The sequence below is a fragment of the Sordaria macrospora genome, chromosome 7, assembly GCF_033870435.1.
Source record: "Sordaria macrospora chromosome 7, complete sequence".
NCBI classification, from domain to species: Eukaryota; Fungi; Ascomycota; class Sordariomycetes; order Sordariales; family Sordariaceae; genus Sordaria; species Sordaria macrospora.
In genome coordinates this window covers 332,986-350,026 of record NC_089377.1, presented here as the reverse complement: position 1 = coordinate 350,026, position 17,041 = coordinate 332,986, and the positions used below count along the sequence as shown (strand labels likewise).

The following is a 17,041-nucleotide window of genomic DNA, read 5'->3' as shown; positions in this document are numbered from 1 at the left end:
GGCAAGTCCGAACCCAGCCCAGCCTTGATCGCTTCGAACAACTTTTTTTTTTGGTCACTTTTTGCCCCCTTTTTTTGAAGTTATTGTGTAACTTTCTTTTGTAGATGTACCCTTTATAATCAAAACAGCGAGTTTAACCAGTGTATATGCGCATACACTGGGTGATCATTCTAGAACCACAACTACCGGATGGGAAGTTGAGATGAACACCAACTAATTGAGACAGTTTCCTGGTGTACAGGAAAGATCCTTCTTCTCATTGTCAAATTCATGGACACAGGTATGTAGGGATTTGTCAAGCAAAAAGACAGGTACCTACCTACCGAGATCATAAGGTACACTATGGCTACCTATGGCTACCTATGGCTACCTTACCTATGGTTTTGGAATCTAGACCTGAGGCCCTGAGGGGGAACGCGTTCGTGTCGTTCGTTCAGCAAGCAGTATATAATTTCCATTGGGAGTTTGAAAGTTTCCATTCCTTCTCCCTCTCAGAGGTTAGGATTCAGGTTCTTTTGATCAATTTCCTTCCTTGTGCTCTCATCTCTTTTCTTTTCTCTCCACTAGCCAACTGACCTTATGCCTACCTAAAGTGCTCGTATCCCTCCCTTCCTCCCCCCCCTTTAGAGTTTAGACAAAGTAGTACCCATCTATCTCCTTGAAACTTTCTAAATACAACTCTTCAATCTCATGTCTTAGATCAGGTAGGTAGTTGTTACCACTTTAGGGGTCACGGGGTGGTCCTTACCAGCCTTGTTTTTATTTTTGTTTTCACAATGGTAGGTAGATATAGGCAGGCGGTGGCTACGATGTGCTTGGGACTGATAGTGCTGCCTCTGGTGTGCGTGTCAGGCGTTGTACATCTTTTGTAGCGGCTCTTGTTGACCTCCAATCCTCCCGCCAAAGAATACAGTTACAGGTCTGCATAATTGGCGAAGAAGGCCCAGAAGTTATCAAGCACCGTGGAGCAAGGTTGGTCGGTCTTGCACCACCCAGAACTACCTCTAGATACTCACAAACTGGCGCTCAAGAAGAGGACAGAATTTGTAGGATTGGAGCTCGTTTACCACTTTCTCGAATTTCTTCAGTAAGTAGACACTCAAAGTTCTCATGTGCATAAATATAATCTGATTTGTATATCGAAAATATTAGTCAATGACAATACCGCCATCAATGATTCTCAATTCTTATCCTCTATCATGTGCCTTTATCCAAGCCCTCCATGGTCTGGTTGCCCGACACAGTGGGCTGGGGTATATCAATATCCGTCTAATTCTAAATCCAATGTTATCCAGTACTGTGTTTTCCGAGGGCGCTTTCCTTTCAAACCACCAATTTCAGGTCCATTGATTAGTGTGTGTGTGTGTGTGTTTGCGGTATCATCTATCATTCCTCGTTCCATCATCGATTCATAACGCCATAATGTAAGCCCAAATAAAAACTCCGGTCTAATGCTATTCAAAAAGGTTGTTCAAAAGAGTGAATAAGAAGTGAAAGTAAGCCGAACAAAGCTGACAGAAGCTGAGGAGGTATCGACCTCAATGATATGCTATTCTGTTGATGCAGACTCAAAGTCCACCAAGAGCTGTTCTACTCGTTAGCATCATCCCATCAAACAAACACAAAGCAAAGGAAGAACAACTTACCAGCACACCAAGTCAAATACCAGGTCAGACTCGCGCCACCATCCAGATTCTCAGCGCTGAATCCGCCTCTCTTGGCCTTTGGCACGGAAGCACGAACAGAAGGGACTTTCATCTTGCCCTTTTCCAACGCCCTCCTTATTGTCCTCCTTGCCATCTTGGACGTCATGGCACTGACTGTGCCGTTCGTTGTTCCATTGCCACTGTCTGGTACCCCAGGAACGGGAATGGTAGGCTCGGAGGTTGACGTGGGAGTGGCAGTAGCAGTAGTCGTGGGAGTAAGAGTGGTCAGGCCAGGAGTACTGACGGTACTTGTCGGCAGAGATGTTGTCGACGTTGTTGTGGGAAGGGGAGTTCCAGTCGGCTCAACTGTTCCCGGGGCGGTACCATTTCCAGTCCCGGTACCATTTCCAGGGGCAGGAACAGGGTCAGCAGGTTGACTGCCACCATCACCCACACCACCGCTCGGTACGCCCGCACCTGCAAATATCTCCCACGCGCCCTTGGGATCAATGGTCGCGTAATTGCCGTACAGAACACCCTTCCATCCTCCCTCTGCCTGATCAGCGCCTCCACCCGCAAAGTACTGCTCCCACTCCTCCTTGACAAACTCCTTGTCGCGGATGAACATGGTATGCGGCAACAAGGGCAGCATGTGGATACCTTGGATGTACTCCTTCTTGTTTCCAAAGAAGGTGACATGGTCGACCTTGTTCTCAAAAAGGATGCCGGCGACCTTGTTGGGCGTGAACTCCTTTGGCTGGATCTGCGAGCCGGGGTTGGACGAGGAGTAGAGGTAGTACGAGTTGAGTGAGCGACGGAGGAGGGATAACTGGAGAGCAGAACGCTGGTAGAGTGCTTGGTTGTTGGTGGCTTGGGCCCACATCATCAGGGCGTAGACGTGCATGGAGTCTTCCGAGGAGGATTCCTGGTCTTTGCCGTCGCTGGATTCGTAGAGGCCGTGAGCCCAGGAGTGGCCATGGTACCAGTCAAAGGTGCGGAAAGCGGGGAAGTGAGGGTCGAGAGAGGCGGAGGGGTTGGCCACGTCACGAACGAGGGCGTTGACGTATTGAGCGTTGGAGGAGGCCCATTCGGGGTCGAGGTGGGCGAGAACGGCACCAGTGTAGATGAAGTAGCCATAGTGGAAGTGGTGATCGTTGTAGTAGGTGTTGCCGAAGTCGGAGCCGGAGTCGCCGGTGGTGTAGGAGGCCGAGGAGACGATGCCGCCCCATCCTTCTGTTGCTTTGTTAGTGATTGTGAACAAACAGAGGATTCAAGAAAGAACTTACGGTCATAAACCAAGGGATACTTCTGCTGATTCTCCGCATACCGCGCAAAAGCAACCTTCAATTGCTCCAACCCCTTCTTCCCCAGATCGGTATCACCAAGGACATCGTTGACAGCCACCAGGATGGCCGCAAACTTGGCAAGAGCTTTGCCGCCATAGTACATACTCGGCTGATCCGTCTGATTGAGCATGCCTTGACCTTGCAACGTACCGAGAAGTTCCTGTTGTGCAACAGTCTTGATGTACTCCTTCGCCGAGTCGCTGATGGTCTTGACGGAGCCTGCTTCAGGGGTCCACGGGACGAAGCCCATGCTCATCGGCTTGCTGACATCTTCCTCCATGGTCCACTCGTCGCCAACCACAGCGACAGCGGCGCCCTTGGTGGTAGTGTCGAGCTTGACCGAGGAGGCCATCTTGGCGGCTGTCTCGGAGCTGAAGGATGCCTGATGGTGAGGCAAAGCGAACATGACGAGACTAGAATTGGACGCCAATCCCTCCTTCTGGAAGTGGAAGGTATATCGACCTTTTTGCCCATCGACTGACCCGGAGAGTTCAACACCAGTGGCATATGTGCCACAAGCAGCATCGAATAGCTTCTCCGCGTCCGCCACGCCCTCAGTGCCATTACCTCCGCCAGGAAGTTTGGCAAGCTGCAGCATACCAGTAAAGCTCCCCTTGGCCACAGCGGTGTTTTTACCCTGGACGTCCAAATCCAGTCCGCCCAACTCGCCCCTCTTGATGGCGCTCACATCGCCACCAGTAGCATAAAGCAACCAAGTCGCTCCGTCGTTCAGCACCAACCGATACTTGACCACGCCCGGTTTCATCACGCCCATGGCCTTGGTCACCATAGACCATCCCATACCGGACTTGATCACCGGCGTGCCCTGCTTATACAGCGCAGTCACCATGCCCATGCCCTGCACAACAGGCGCCTCCAGCCTGACATCTCCTCCCGAGCTCAACTGCATACGAACGCTGCGCTCCTTGACATCCTGAGTCGTGAGCTCAACACCGCCTGTCGAGTTGCCCTTTTCCAGTTCTTCCTCAGAAAGAACCACATCGGCTCGTCCCACAGGACTCCCGAACCAACGTACGGCCCCATTCCCGTTAGGATCCTGGTCGCCAAAGAAGCGCTGACTGGCATCAGCATGTGAGACAGCCAGGCCCCAAGCGCCGGAATCGCCTTGACCCTTGGGCCACTGCAGGGAGTAAGGATGTGTCCAGACGGTGGAGGATTGTGAGCCAAGGAAGAAGTTGGCGTGAAACTTGTTGGTGGGAATCGCACCCCCTTGAGATTGCTTGATGCCCTTGCGAGGGACGGGGTGGTCAGGCTGCGTTTGAAGGCAGGCAGGGAGGGAGAGGTCTGAGGTGATAGGTGTGGAGAAGAGGTCGCCGCCAGTAGCACTGCCAGCACCACCAGATGGGGGATAATCGTCGGAAGGCTTCGAGTTGGAATTGGAGTTGCGCTTATTTTGAGGTGGTTGTTGGTTGTATGCCTTAGGTGGGTGTGACGATTGGGAAGAGGCAGGAGAAGGCTTGCTGCCAGTGCCCCTGTAAGGCGCGAAGGGGTTTGAAGGTGATGGGGCCACCATAGGTGTAGTGACGGCCATTTTCGGACTCGTCTTGCTGATAGGCCTTGGTGCCGTCTTGTACAGCTCGTCGGGGTTGATGTCGCTGATGACGGTATCTCTAGCTGAGAGGTTGCCGGCGTCGTCTGATGTTGTCGCCGCTCGGACGTTGGTACTTGCGCCCGCGTCCGCACCCGAACTTTCTGGAGTCGACTCTTTTTGGGTTAACGATCCTCGCCAGTCTGGTGCAAGAGGATAGTAATGTCGTTTGGCACGTATTGATTCTGGTATTATCGCCAAGCTGACTGCTTGTTGGATCTGTAGCAATGTCGTTAGCCACAGCAACAAGAGCCATGCTGTCGGCGTGCTGTGCCGTTGTCTCTCGGTGTTGATGATTCCAATCATATTGGATATCGTTCAACAGGTAAATATGTTCAAAGAGAGAAAAGAGAAGAAGAAGAAGAGTATATCATGACACTTGACCGCGAAGGGAGAGAAGGGGAAGCTCTGTAAGAAGGACATTGTGTTGTTTATGTAGGTATGTCGGACTCGGGGTTCGAGTCAGTCAACATGTTCCCACGATTGACTTTCCCTTTGCCCTCATCGTGGCGGTTTCTGTCGCTTTCAGATGTGTGCCTCGTCCCCCTCCTTCACGCTGAAGCCCTACAGTTCTCATTCTGTCTCTCCGGTCATCTGTAAACCACATTGTCGACCCAAGCAGGACAGAATCCCCTTTCGATGCGTACCACAACATCTCCAACTCCAACACTCCCAATACAGAGTAAACATCCAATTGTGCCATGTATCGTGTTGGAATGTGATCATTGTCTTGATCTGTCTCAACCACTCGGTATAACACTACCCCGACCCGACCCGTAGTCTCAGAACCACCATACAAGGAATGTTCACTCAGTTCACTCACTTCACTCACATAGGTATGGTAGGTAGCTTCACCAAGGCTCGCGAGCCTTCTGCTCTTCTCTTCTCGCAGTCAGTCCAGAACCCCAATTGCCACGGGGCACTATCGGTTCTCGATGTTGGGTGAGAAGTGAGGTGGCGCTCCAGTGAAAAGCTTCCAGAAGGCTTCGATCACCAAAAGTTGGAAACAGAGGATATAAACGTGCGGTGGCGGTTTGTTTCGAGTTTTAACCCTATTTGGAAAGAGAGAAACAAAAGAGAAGGATGTCGAATCGTAGAAAGAAGAGGAATGTTTCGAAACAAAAAGTGGGTTTTGGTAAGCAATGTTAGGTACCGTGCGCTCGGGCTCAGGGGTCTTCGGTGAGAAGTCGAGGATATTAGGTGTAGGTAAAGGGTCGGTGCGTTTGACCGGCGATTGAAGTCTAGATCTTTCGTGGAGAGTAGGTGAACTTCGGCTTGGTGAACAGACCGCGTGACCGACCGTGTGGAAAATGTTTCGGTTCGTTTCGTTTCAAACTCCGGGTCCGCGTAGATGATAAACAATATTCGAAAGAGATATCTCTGGTAGGAAGAGAAGAAAGAAAAGGGTCCAAGGAAGAGAAGAGAGGATTGTGTGTAGTGTCAAGCAAGGATGCAAGCTTCGAAAATTGACTCGAGTGCGTTGGGAGATCAGAATTTGGAGGAAAACATCACTCTTGCCCACAGGCAACATTCAACCTCCATCCTTCCTCCCGGAGCTCCCATAGTTTCCATGCTTGAAGCTCCCCCAAAGAGCTAAAGAAGGCACCTCATGGTAAGGCAGGCACAGCTCGTCCCCTTGACCCGCTTGGATCATCAAGACTCCGGTTGGGACACCGCATAGACATCCCCATTCCATGCTTGTGCTCGTCTTGGCGCTTGGGGACAAAAGAAAATGTTTGAAGTAAACTTCGGAAGAAGATGAAAGAAAGATCATGGTCGCGGGGCATGGAATTGACCAAGCTCTTATCTTATCGGGAATCGCACGCCAGCGGCCGGCGGGTGACCGCACTAACTGATATTGGCACTATTTTGTTAAGCATCCCGCGCATTATCACCTTATCTCCAGCCACACACTAACAGCGTGTTAGCATGCTGAGATATATGCATTTAAAACGCACGTGTGATGCACTAACACTCTATCAGCATGCAGCTCGACACTCCCGATTCCATCGAGACATATTCACATTTCACGATGGATTCCCGTCTCGACGATGGGCATTGATTTCGAACACTTTTCACGTGTAAGTCGACGGATAATAATAGCGCAAACTTCATCCGAGGGTTTATCGTTGAGTGAGCCTTAGCTCACTGTCACCCAAGGGGAAGATGCCGAATTCGATGAGTGTCTCCATGCGCGTTTCACTCTCTTTCCAGCCTCTGCTTATTGAATGATAGGTACATGGTGCATGATGAACCGTTTACTCACAATGATCTTTCTAGATGAAGCATCGATGCCGTTGATATCTTTTCCTCGCCCGGGAATCAGAAATGCAAAACCAGGTAGCTACCCACATACCGAACGCAAGCAGGACGCCATCATGTCAATAGCAAAGCTGGGGCTGAACAGGCTGCCATGACAATTGGCTAGGCCGTCGTGGTGATCTTGCCATTCGCCGACTTTATTGTGAATCAGCACATTCGAATTCTGCCCAACTAACACAACTAACCGGCCTCCATCCATCTTTTCTGCGGTGGCACAAAATGGCCAGTTCGCAGCCTTACCCACCCCGTGGGCCGATGGACAACTCTTCCTTCCCAGGACATCATTCCTGATATCTCCACTTGTCTGAACGCTGTCCTAGGCATTTCAAAACACCTTCACCTTCTTTCTGGTCGAGCATACTTACCACTCCAATTCTTCGAACTCTTCGACGGACAAAGACAAAAAAAAACATGCAACGATACACCTACGAGCCCCTCCCTCCCTCTCATATCCGCCTACTAACAATTTCCACGGGAGAAAACGACCAGCTATACGCCACCATCCGTCCCGTCCCCTTCGATGAGAAGAATCCCCCAACTTACTCGGCCCTCTCCTACGTCTGGGGTACAGCAGGGTTCACTACCGCTATGAAATGCAATGGCAACACGGTTTTATACATCACTCCCACGCTGGACGAAGCGCTACGCAACGTGGCCACCCTACTTCGCGATCGAGAGTCCATTTGGGTCGACCAGATCTGCATCAACCAGCAGGATCTGGAAGAGCGGTCGCAGCAGGTCGGGATGATGACAGGTATCTACCAATGCGCCAGCAAGACCCTCGCCTATCTCGGACCGCCAACTCCGACAACGGCGCTTGCAATTGATCTTATCAGGCGTGTCGGGACTATCGCAAGAAAGATGGCTGGTGAGATCTTCCTCCAGGATCGAGAGGAGAGGAATCGCGGCCTTGCTTCCCTCATGACCAAGGAGGAGATCAGCATCGAGGAGTCAGAAAAGCTCGGTATATCGTTCCGCGACCTTGCATCCTGGGATGCGCTCATTGAGTTTTATGACCGCCCCTGGTACGAGCGAATTTGGATTGTCCAGGAAATGCTACCCAGCCGCAGCGGATTCGTGATTGTTGGGACTCTTTCTGTCTCTTGGGAGTCCGTAAAAGGTGCAGCGCTATGGCACTTCTTCAAGGCTGGCGCGGTTCCTAAGCGGCATAAACCATCTGTTAGAGGCATTGAGCTAACTGCAAACATGGATTTGCCTTGGGACTGGCGAGGTAAGTACAATCGTCCATGCCCTTGAACATTATGTTTATCATCCCGCTAACCGGTTCGGTTCTGTTGCTTGGTGCTAGTGGGTGTTGGGTGCGTTAAAGAGCTTGCCGGTCGAAGGGTCATGCCCACTTTTCGATGGGAGCTATCACGGCTGCTCGCCATGTTCCGACGGAGGAAAGCAACCGATCCAAAAGACAAGGTGTATGCGCTTCTCGGCCTGAGCGAGTTTGACTTGGGAATGGGTTACTTCACAATCGACTACGCCAAGGACGTCAAAACAATCTTTACTGACACGGCCAGGGCGATCCTCAAAGGAGACAGTGACCGAAAGAAGCCGAATCTCGACATTATCCTTCAGGCACGCCGCACTACCTGCAAGTGTGAGGTTGATGCCGAGCCTCAGGCCGGTGAGTGGCCAAGCTGGGTTCCTGACTGGCGACAGCATTCGGGGACGGGATGCACATGGGGCATCGGCGAAGACTTTGAAGAATGGCACGACGAGCATGCCGCCGGTAAGCATGTCGAAGAGCTGAGTGATATTGCCTCGAACCCTTTCGCTCTTGTGACGCGGGGGGTAGTCCTGGGACGAGCGGTCTACGTGAGCCCTTATCGCCATTTCAGCGACATGGCTCAACAAGGCCGCATGCGAGAAGCTCGGGACGAATTTTTGGGCATGGTGTCCTCCTATCCAACTGGTCAAGATGTCGACATTGCCTTTGCCATGACAATGGTCGGCGGAGTTCTGCCCAAATCAATCACGGACCGGGGACATACTGATCGGTGGTATGTGGACAATTATCTCAATTGCATTGACATCCTATCGATGCCAAACGGCACAACCGAAGAGGACCAGCTGCGGGATACCAAAGTGATAGAGTACTGGCTGGCTGGTTTCGAGGACAGTTGGTATCAGATCGCCCAAAACGCGTACTGCGAGAGGAGATGGTATGTCCTCGACACCAACCACGTTGGGTTGGGAAACCATCGCATGCAGCAAGGGGACGTTGTCGCCAAGTTGGTCGGCCTGAGCATGCCCTGTGTTCTTAGGCCTTTGGCCAACGGAAAAGATTATCAATTCATCGGGTGAGTTGGCCCATGAAAGGGCGGCATCTAACTGTTCGTGCTGACCGTTGTGGCTTGTAGTGAGGCGTATTGTCACGGTGAGATGGCTGGTCTCGGCAAAGGGGTCCCGCCGGGTGTTGATATTCCTGCGAAGCATTCGCTCCAGAAGATCGTGATTGTCTAGAACGACTGTCGATCACGATATCTGTCAGTATACGGTTTCGATTTTGGAAAGATATTGTGCTTGGTCGACGGCGGGTGTAAACTGTGAATCGCAAGAAATCTCCGAGAGAACTGAAGTGCGTGAGGGTGTGGAAAGATGTCCGGTGAACAACGAAGTTGAAGGAGCAAGATGGTCAGTACTAGCTGTGGAAATTTTTCTCGTCTTCGCACACCTGGGCAGCCACGTGAGAGGGCGCCTTCAGTACCTACCAGTAGGTAGAGTGACTCCTTCCCTCTCTCCATCCCACCCACTTCCATGAATCGTTCTTACCTTTCTTCTTCTCTTCCAATCTCTCCCCTCTGATATGCAGGGCCGGACCCCCGCGGGAACAAAAATAGAAGGAAAAAAAAGAAATAGTTAAACAAAAGAAAAGGGAACTGAACATGATCGGTCTAAAAGACGCCAACATACTAGCAGGCACTTTCCATTGTTTCCTTCCAAGACTCCCAATACTGGGGAAAGCTGCCCCTCACTCGGCCCCTAGTGAAATCCAGTCCAAACTCTGGTGACCAGACCCATAACCAGACCCGGCCCATCCATGATTTTTGTTCGCAACTTCCTTCCTTAACCCCCGCCGAATCCGACTCTGACTCCCTCCGACTTCGCCAAGGCAAGGCAAACAGCGCAACTCCTATCGTAATCCAGACTTCAGTTACCTACCTCTACTTAAATTCAAATCCACCCCGAGGTCCCGTCATCCATGGTCTGGTCGTTCTAGCCTAAAACTAGAACTAGGTACATACCTAACCTGACGTTATGTACCTCCTCCGATGACCCAAATCTCGTAGCTGTCACGACAAGACCTCAACTGCCTCTAATGGAGTCGCCCGCTCGAGTCTGGACTGGATTCTGTTGGGTTTCATGTCCCGTCCGTCCAGTTCAGTTTTGACATGCGTCGAGCCATGGCGGGAAATGGAATCCATGCTTTTGTGAAACATCAATCAATCTACGCGGCCGGGATCCTGGGTAGTGGTAGGTGGTACCTGTGATACACTATATCGGAGAAGATAAGATAGAATTTCTAGAGTTGCGTTTGAATTGATTACTACCTCTACCAGGGAATCCGAGGAAACGAACCGAAGGCAGTGTTGTTGTTGTTGTCGACGTCAAACGGGAGGCAGTGATGTCTGATTTCAGAACCACAAAAGTCCTTATCGTATCTCCTTATCCGTTTTGTTATCAATATCTTATCTTTCAGTTATCAAACTACACGCACTCACTGCATGAGCAAGGGGCTGCTTCCATTGGTTCAGGGGGATAATGTCATACTAACATTATTAAGGGGCGTGCTGTTAGCGTGGCCACCCTATCTCTATTTTAAAGAGGCATTATACTAGCAAAATATTAGCGCCTCTGATTATCTTCTCCCAAAAGTGCACCGAAAGGCTCTAACTTACTAACATCCCAACTCTTAAGTCTGCGCATGCCACGGTCTTTTAGCTTCATGAACTCTCGATGTTGGATCGATCCCTCATTGGAACGACGGGCAAGTTGACGACAAGTTGCTTTGATATCCGAGCGAAGGGAGCAAATGAAGGGAATATGCAGACCAAGGACGAAAGACCGGATAGACCTGTTCGTCCATTGTTGTTGGTTTCCCCGAACAGCCAACGCCGACGCCAACAGCTTGTTGGGTCATGGGAGATACGAGTCTTGGACCTTGGTCATATGTATGTCCTCGGACACCCAACCCCCCTTCCTTCTCTCCTTGAAAAGAAACGCGGGGAGAACGAAGAACATGATTTTCTGCAAAGTGAGCCGGTTGAATAATGAATCGTGTCATATTCATCAACAAACGAAAGCAAAAGCACCGCCACCAATATCTGACGAGAAAGTTTCAAAAATAGAAATACAACGTATATAATCTTTGCATCCGAAATATCTTCCAAATCCCAATTGCTGCGCTAGCCCCCCTTTTCTCCTGACCGGCTTCTTAACAAGTCTCTGGCCGCTTTTTTCCAGTTTTCCAACGCATGGGTATTTCTCTTCTTTTCCCTCCCTTTCTCCGCCTCCCTTTCTTTTCATGACTTGAAGTCTTTCCTCCGCGGAAAGCCCCTGGATGTAAAACGTATTCGTGGCAAGGAAATACAGCGTAGTAGTGATGTAACAGATGTACAAAGAAATGAACGTAGGTAGTAAAACAAACTTCGAAGGAAAACGTTCGAAGGTCCAATGCGGCGAAACGTGTAAACTTTCGCGTTTAGAAGATGGCGGCTGAAAGCTTGTTAAGAGCATCAGCCGGGCTGGCCCAGAAGGCAAGGGCGATGATGATGTAGAGTCCCATAAGCTGTTGTCACAAGCGTTAGCAACCGTTTCCACAACTCTCAAGAGAACTTTCCTCGAAAGGGGAGAGAAACTCACCATAGCACCCTCCAAGTAATTGGACTTTCCATCCTGCACCGTGTACGTAACCACCATAACCGACAAGGCAAACGCGATCGTCTCAAAGGTCTCGAAATGAAGCGTCATCGGCTGTCCAATGGCCCAACCCAACAGAACCAAAGACGGGGTAACCAAAAGGGCAATCTGAATGCTGGATCCAATCGCCACACCCATGGCCAAATCCATCTTGTTCTTGACCGCCACCACACAAGCCGTCACATGCTCGGCCGCGTTTCCAACAATCGGGATAAGAATAAGACCAATGAACGTCTTGCTGATGGCGCCCGAGGCAGCGATGTCGTCGATTGAGGCGACCATGTAATCAGCCGCGTAGGAAATAATGACAGTGGTGGCGATGAGGACCAAAGCGGCGGACCAGGGCGAGAGGATGGGATCCTCCTCGGGTTCCGTGACAACGTCGCCCACAGCTTGGGCCTCGGGCTCAAACAACTCCTTGTGGGTGCGCAGGACAAAGAAGAGGTAGGCGCAGTAGAGGATCAAGAGAATGACGGCGGTACCGCGCGAGAGAATCAAGATACTGTCTTGCTTCTCTTGGTTTCCGGAGTGGTTGAGGACGTTGTAGAGGGCTGCCGGGATGATCAGGGACGCAGACGCGAGGGTCATCATGGAGCAGGTGGTCTGAGCGGTTCCCGACGCAAAAGTCTGTTCGGTGCCGACGCCGTTGGAGTCGCGCATGTTGACGATGCCGCCGAGGAGGAAGCACATTCCCAAGACGAGAAGCAGGTTAGAGAGGATGGAGCCAAGCATCGAGGCTTGTACGACCTCGATTTCGCCGGCGCGGAGGGCAACGATACTGACCTGATAGAGCGGAATGGTTAGTCCTAGGAAAGGGGAGCGTTTGGTCAGAACTCATGGGTGTGAAGAGAAGGCATACAATTAATTCCACCGCATTACCAAATGTTGCGTTGACCAGGCCGCCGAGGGTTTCTCCCAGTCTGTGAGCGATCTCTTCAGTAGCGAAGGAGAGAACCGCGGCGAGAGGAATGATGGCGAAGAAGTTGAGAGTGAATACTGCTGGTGCACCCCAGTTTCGTTCACCGGCGATGAAGCCCAAGGGTACGAAGACGAGAAGGATGTTGATCCAGGCTGGGACATATTAGCCATGTACTGCTTGCTGTATAGTGAGGGGATACATACAGCTCAGAAGAGTGACCTTGGTGACGTTCCATACTCGGGTAGGGTACTTGATGAGGGGGTTGGAATCTTCGGTTCCAGGGGTTTTCTTGTTATCAAGGAAGAAGGTGCACCACGAAAAGTCGGAGTCGGACTCGGTGGTCCAGCGGCCGCCGTTGGCGTTTCCGTTGCCGAGGAGCGGCCGGCGTTCGGAGTCCATGGTGGTATAGCCGTTAGTATGACCGTTGATGTGACCGTTGAGGTGTCCGTTAGTGCTCCCGTTGGTGCCGTTAACGTAGGTATAGCCGTTTCCGTTGGAGATGCCGTTGGGATGGTCGCCTTGACGCTTGGGTACTACGCTACTGGATGCTCGACGAACTTGGGCGCGGAAAGGAGTAGTGACTGTTGATATGATGTTTGTTAAAGGGTTGCCCATGGTTTTAAGACGAAGCTGGCTGCGAGACGATGAGGACGAGGGTGTGGAGGTGTCTTGTCATAGCCCGCCAACAGAATGGAGTGATTGTTGTGGAGGTAGTTCTTTGTTTGCAAGTCGGCACTAGCGCGCTCTCTTGAGTGCGCGTTGGGAAACGGATACTAGCGATATCACGACCCCGTCGTCGCGAACAGATTGTGTAATTTTGATAGTTTCGAAGAGGAGGAATCCAACAGTTCGTCCTTTTTTTTCTCTTAAAACAATCAAAGGAGTGGAGTACGAGAAGTAGGGATAAATATGGGGTGTGGTATATGAAAAGGGGACAACGGATATGTATTGTAACGATAAGGGTCTAGAGATAACTTACACCAGGCCATAATTGATGCTGCGACAAACCCCCGAACGAGATATATATCGAGACTGTTTCGCAACAGTGGGATCCCCTGCTCAGATTGGGTAGGAAATTACACTACACGTTAGGTTAGGTCCGGTAGTGTGCGCCGTAAAGTACCTCTTCCGGTATGTGCGGATACCCAAAACCGTCGATTCAGGCGTGACAGGGGCAGCGGGATGGGCAGACGAGTGGGGTGTGTTTTGTGTCGTCTCTCAGTAGGTAAGAATTGGGACAGTATTGCCCAGGCAAGGCGTGTTCCTGGGCGTCCACGGTACCTTTGTCCAGAAGGGTGAAAGGGCGGTTGAAAGGGCCAGGCAGCGTTGGATCGGGAGTGATGCCAAGGGCAAGCCGAAGGGATAATCTGGGTTGGTCAGTCCAGTCCGAATGATGAATTGTCGGGCAAAGCCACAGTGAGGACGCGCACAACGGCAGTGGTTGGCGGGAGGTGACGAGGTGGGTAAATAGTGCCGAAAGTGTCAATGTTAGGTCGGTGGGAAATCTGATGATGTAGGACAACGGGAAAAAGGAATGAGGGGAAATACAGGCTGGGAGCTTGGAGAAATTGAGCTTGATGAAGTCTCCCGTTCGGGTTGATCGGGGATCGTGAGGAAGGAAGCTCTGTGCTGTCCCAAGTCCCTTCCACTTGTGGATGAAGGGGGATGAACTAGTGCTTCTTTTTCAATCGTTCCTTCTTCCAGAGGTCTCCAACGTCACTGATGAGGAGTCTGTCACCGTCGGAGATTCTCCTCTTTTTTTTTCTCCCCATGCCACTGTTGAGATGGCATATCCGTGCGCCAACCCAGGGCACCTCATCATCTCAGCTCGTCTCTGCAAGCTCAACCACCCCTCCCCAGTTTGTAGGCGGCAGTCAGACGGGCCTCTTTTTTTTTTTTTTCTGAGTCTGTTTCTGACCGATCTAGACCAAAGACGGGGACACTAACAGTTGTGCGATGCAAGCATTTGCCAAGGAAAACAGTGACTTACACGATAGTAGATCCGGTAGCGCAAAGTGCGTACGTAAGGGGTTTTGGCGGATTGGTTTGAATTCTCAGACTGTTCTACAATTCGGGAGCAGAGGAAGAACAAGTACAGGAGGCACAGAGGGGGATATAGATCTCGTCCACCCAGCATCAAACATAAATACTCCCTGACCTACCTATCTACCTACCTACCTACCTACCCTTTGTCCGTGCTGTTCCGCAAGCGCCGGCATTGCGTCGTTCGGAAACGTGGGACATGGCCCTTTGGGACAGATATTTTCGGAAGACCAGGGAAAATGGAAACAAGAAAAACGCAGCTACACGAAGCATGTGTTACAGTGTGGAATGGTGGATATCAAAACCGGTTTGTTTTGGAGTGTCGGGTCAAAGTATAAAGAGGGCAGGCAGGCAGCATGTTGACTTTTCTTGCGAACAACAACAATATTCCCGATCGACTTGACAATGAATTTGTAAATGATGACGAGATGGTGCAGGGGGAATGATTGAAGGAAACATGGTTGTGGCCTCAGATCTGACTGATCTGGTAAGGTATGGAAGGTAGCCTTCCTTGGAGACGGTGATGTTTGGAAAGTGACCATCAATTCGAGTTTTGACAGAGACAGAAATGTTCCGAAGACTTGCATCCATTCAATTCAAGCAAGTGGCCCGACGCTAATTGACGCCGGGGTGTCGCTGGACATGGCTGAAAAGGGTAAGGTTCTCGCTACATGATGTTATCGATAAGGGCACTTTCTCCAGCAGTATGTGGGGGCCTACGTCACCAGCAGACCACTCAAGTGTCGCAGAAGATCAACAGGAGACGGCTGGAGACCCGCTGGAGACTTTGTCGACCCGAACACGCTCAACAAGCTTTTTAGTTCCAGAAAGTTTCTTTGCACAGCCCCCTTGCCAAGAACTGGCTATGGACGAATCCCAGTTGAGCTGATGGTCGACATCAAGGTTCACGACAGACCCAAGTTCAACAGTTCCTCAACAGCGGCCGACGGGGCGGACAACAGGAAGAAAAGGAGGAGCTGATGGAATGGAACGACAGATGGGGAAGGATTGGAACCTCAGCGATGGAAGAGCGCGAAGAGAAGGAGGAGGAGGAGGACTGGCGCGAAGTGGAGGGGATGATATTAGGGGACGACGTCGCACCACCGAAAAAGAGAAACGCGGACGAGAGTCATGACAGTGCGCTGGTCGAAAAGTCACAAGACACACTCTATTTGACGCTCCATGTCTCAACATCGCTGGTATTGCTGGTAGAACCTCGAGCACATGGTGGACTTGGGAAGACGGGATGAGAGGACGCTGGAGGAACAGAAGTTTTCCTGAGGTCTGAGTTCTGACTTTGGAGGTGTTTCTCCGCAGACTCGGGACTTCAGTACCTGCTGCGCTGCCACTCTGCAACGCCCACCATCCGCCAAACCCGCGCCCGGCATACGTACCTCTACCGGTGACTAGTACCTACGCAGAACGCGTGAAGCGCTGCATGCTAGGTGATGCGGGGGAACGGCAAGGCAGCAAAAAACAACCGCCATTCTGCCCACCGAAAAAGAATATTGGAGAGAACCCAAAAGTGCGATATTCAGATGCGAGGATACAATGGGTGCCTCGGAGTGCCTGCTTCAGTGACACCTTGGGGTGATACCAGTCCGCGGATAGGTGCCGATGCTGAGAAGAAAAGGTACGTACCAGTGCATCTCTGGGCGGCATAAAGTGGGGAAATTGAGGCCTCCGCCCAGTTTTATCCAATGAGGATGGCGGAAAACACCACGCTTCGGATGCCGTTTCTGTGCCTCGAGTGTGCATCACCATCTCACTAGCCATCAGTGAACCAGTCAAACCTGAGGGTATGTTACCGGTTGGGTATCATGGCACGAGGATGGACATCGAAACGGCCTATGAGAAACAGGCGACCGGTTTTGAGGACAAATGGGAAGAAAGTAACGCTCAAGTGACTGTGTCTCGTCCGGATCACCTCCGAGTATGGCCGGGACCGGAGTGCCGGATTTGTGGGTCATCCGTCCCGGATATCGGAGTCAGCTCGTCCCGGAAGTACGGGTTCACACGAAACAGTGGCTGTCGTAACCGACCGGCCAGTGAATCCCGTATTCATTCCGGATTTTGTGAAGCATTCCCTTCCCTGCAATCTTTCTCTTGATTAGCGACAGTCTCAATCAATTCCATGCTTCGGCTTCTGTTATTTTAAAAACATGATCGCACACTCTGGATTCCACGACAGATCAATATCTCTATTCATCAGATCATAATATCG

General features: G+C 51.1%; 3 protein-coding genes across 3 annotated transcripts; 1 reads left to right on the top strand and 2 right to left on the bottom strand.

The window, feature by feature from the left end:
- Positions 1-1,164: 1,164 nt before the first annotated feature.
- SMAC4_03868 (uncharacterized protein) lies at positions 1,165-4,907 on the bottom strand (the record flags this gene model as incomplete). The annotated part of the gene is made up of 3 exons (XM_003347722.2): positions 1,165-1,585; positions 1,647-2,879; positions 2,933-4,907. 3 exons carry the CDS (start codon positions 4,905-4,907, stop codon positions 1,569-1,571), a joined length of 3,225 nt encoding a protein of 1,074 aa, XP_003347770.2. The 3' UTR covers positions 1,165-1,568.
- A 2,427-nt stretch (positions 4,908-7,334) lies between these two features.
- On the top strand, positions 7,335-9,744 carry SMAC4_03869 (uncharacterized protein; the record flags this gene model as incomplete). Its single annotated transcript, XM_066090014.1, has 3 exons — positions 7,335-8,154; positions 8,233-9,235; positions 9,296-9,744. 3 exons carry the CDS (start codon positions 7,335-7,337, stop codon positions 9,396-9,398), a joined length of 1,926 nt encoding a protein of 641 aa, XP_065947654.1. The 3' UTR covers positions 9,399-9,744.
- Positions 9,745-10,710: 966 nt separating this feature from the next.
- Positions 10,711-14,958, bottom strand: SMAC4_03870 (uncharacterized protein). Its single transcript, XM_003347724.2, has 5 exons — positions 14,765-14,958; positions 12,978-14,141; positions 12,715-12,926; positions 11,799-12,638; positions 10,711-11,724 (listed from the first exon to the last, which is right to left on the bottom strand). Exons 2-5 carry the CDS (start codon positions 13,387-13,389, stop codon positions 11,638-11,640), a joined length of 1,551 nt encoding a protein of 516 aa, XP_003347772.1. The 5' UTR covers positions 13,390-14,141; positions 14,765-14,958; the 3' UTR covers positions 10,711-11,637.
- Between the last annotated feature and the right edge of the window lie 2,083 nt (positions 14,959-17,041).

Coding starts and splice junctions, on each gene's coding strand:
- SMAC4_03870 (XM_003347724.2), bottom strand. CDS start 13,389: ATGGGCAACCCTTTAACAAACATCATATCAACAGTCACTACTCCTTTC. Junction 12,639..12,714: donor GTAATGCGGTGGAATTAATT/GTATGCCTTCTC, acceptor CCGCTCTATCAG/GTCAGTATCGTTGCCCTCCG. Junction 11,725..11,798: donor ATTACTTGGAGGGTGCTATG/GTGAGTTTCTCT, acceptor TTGTGACAACAG/CTTATGGGACTCTACATCAT.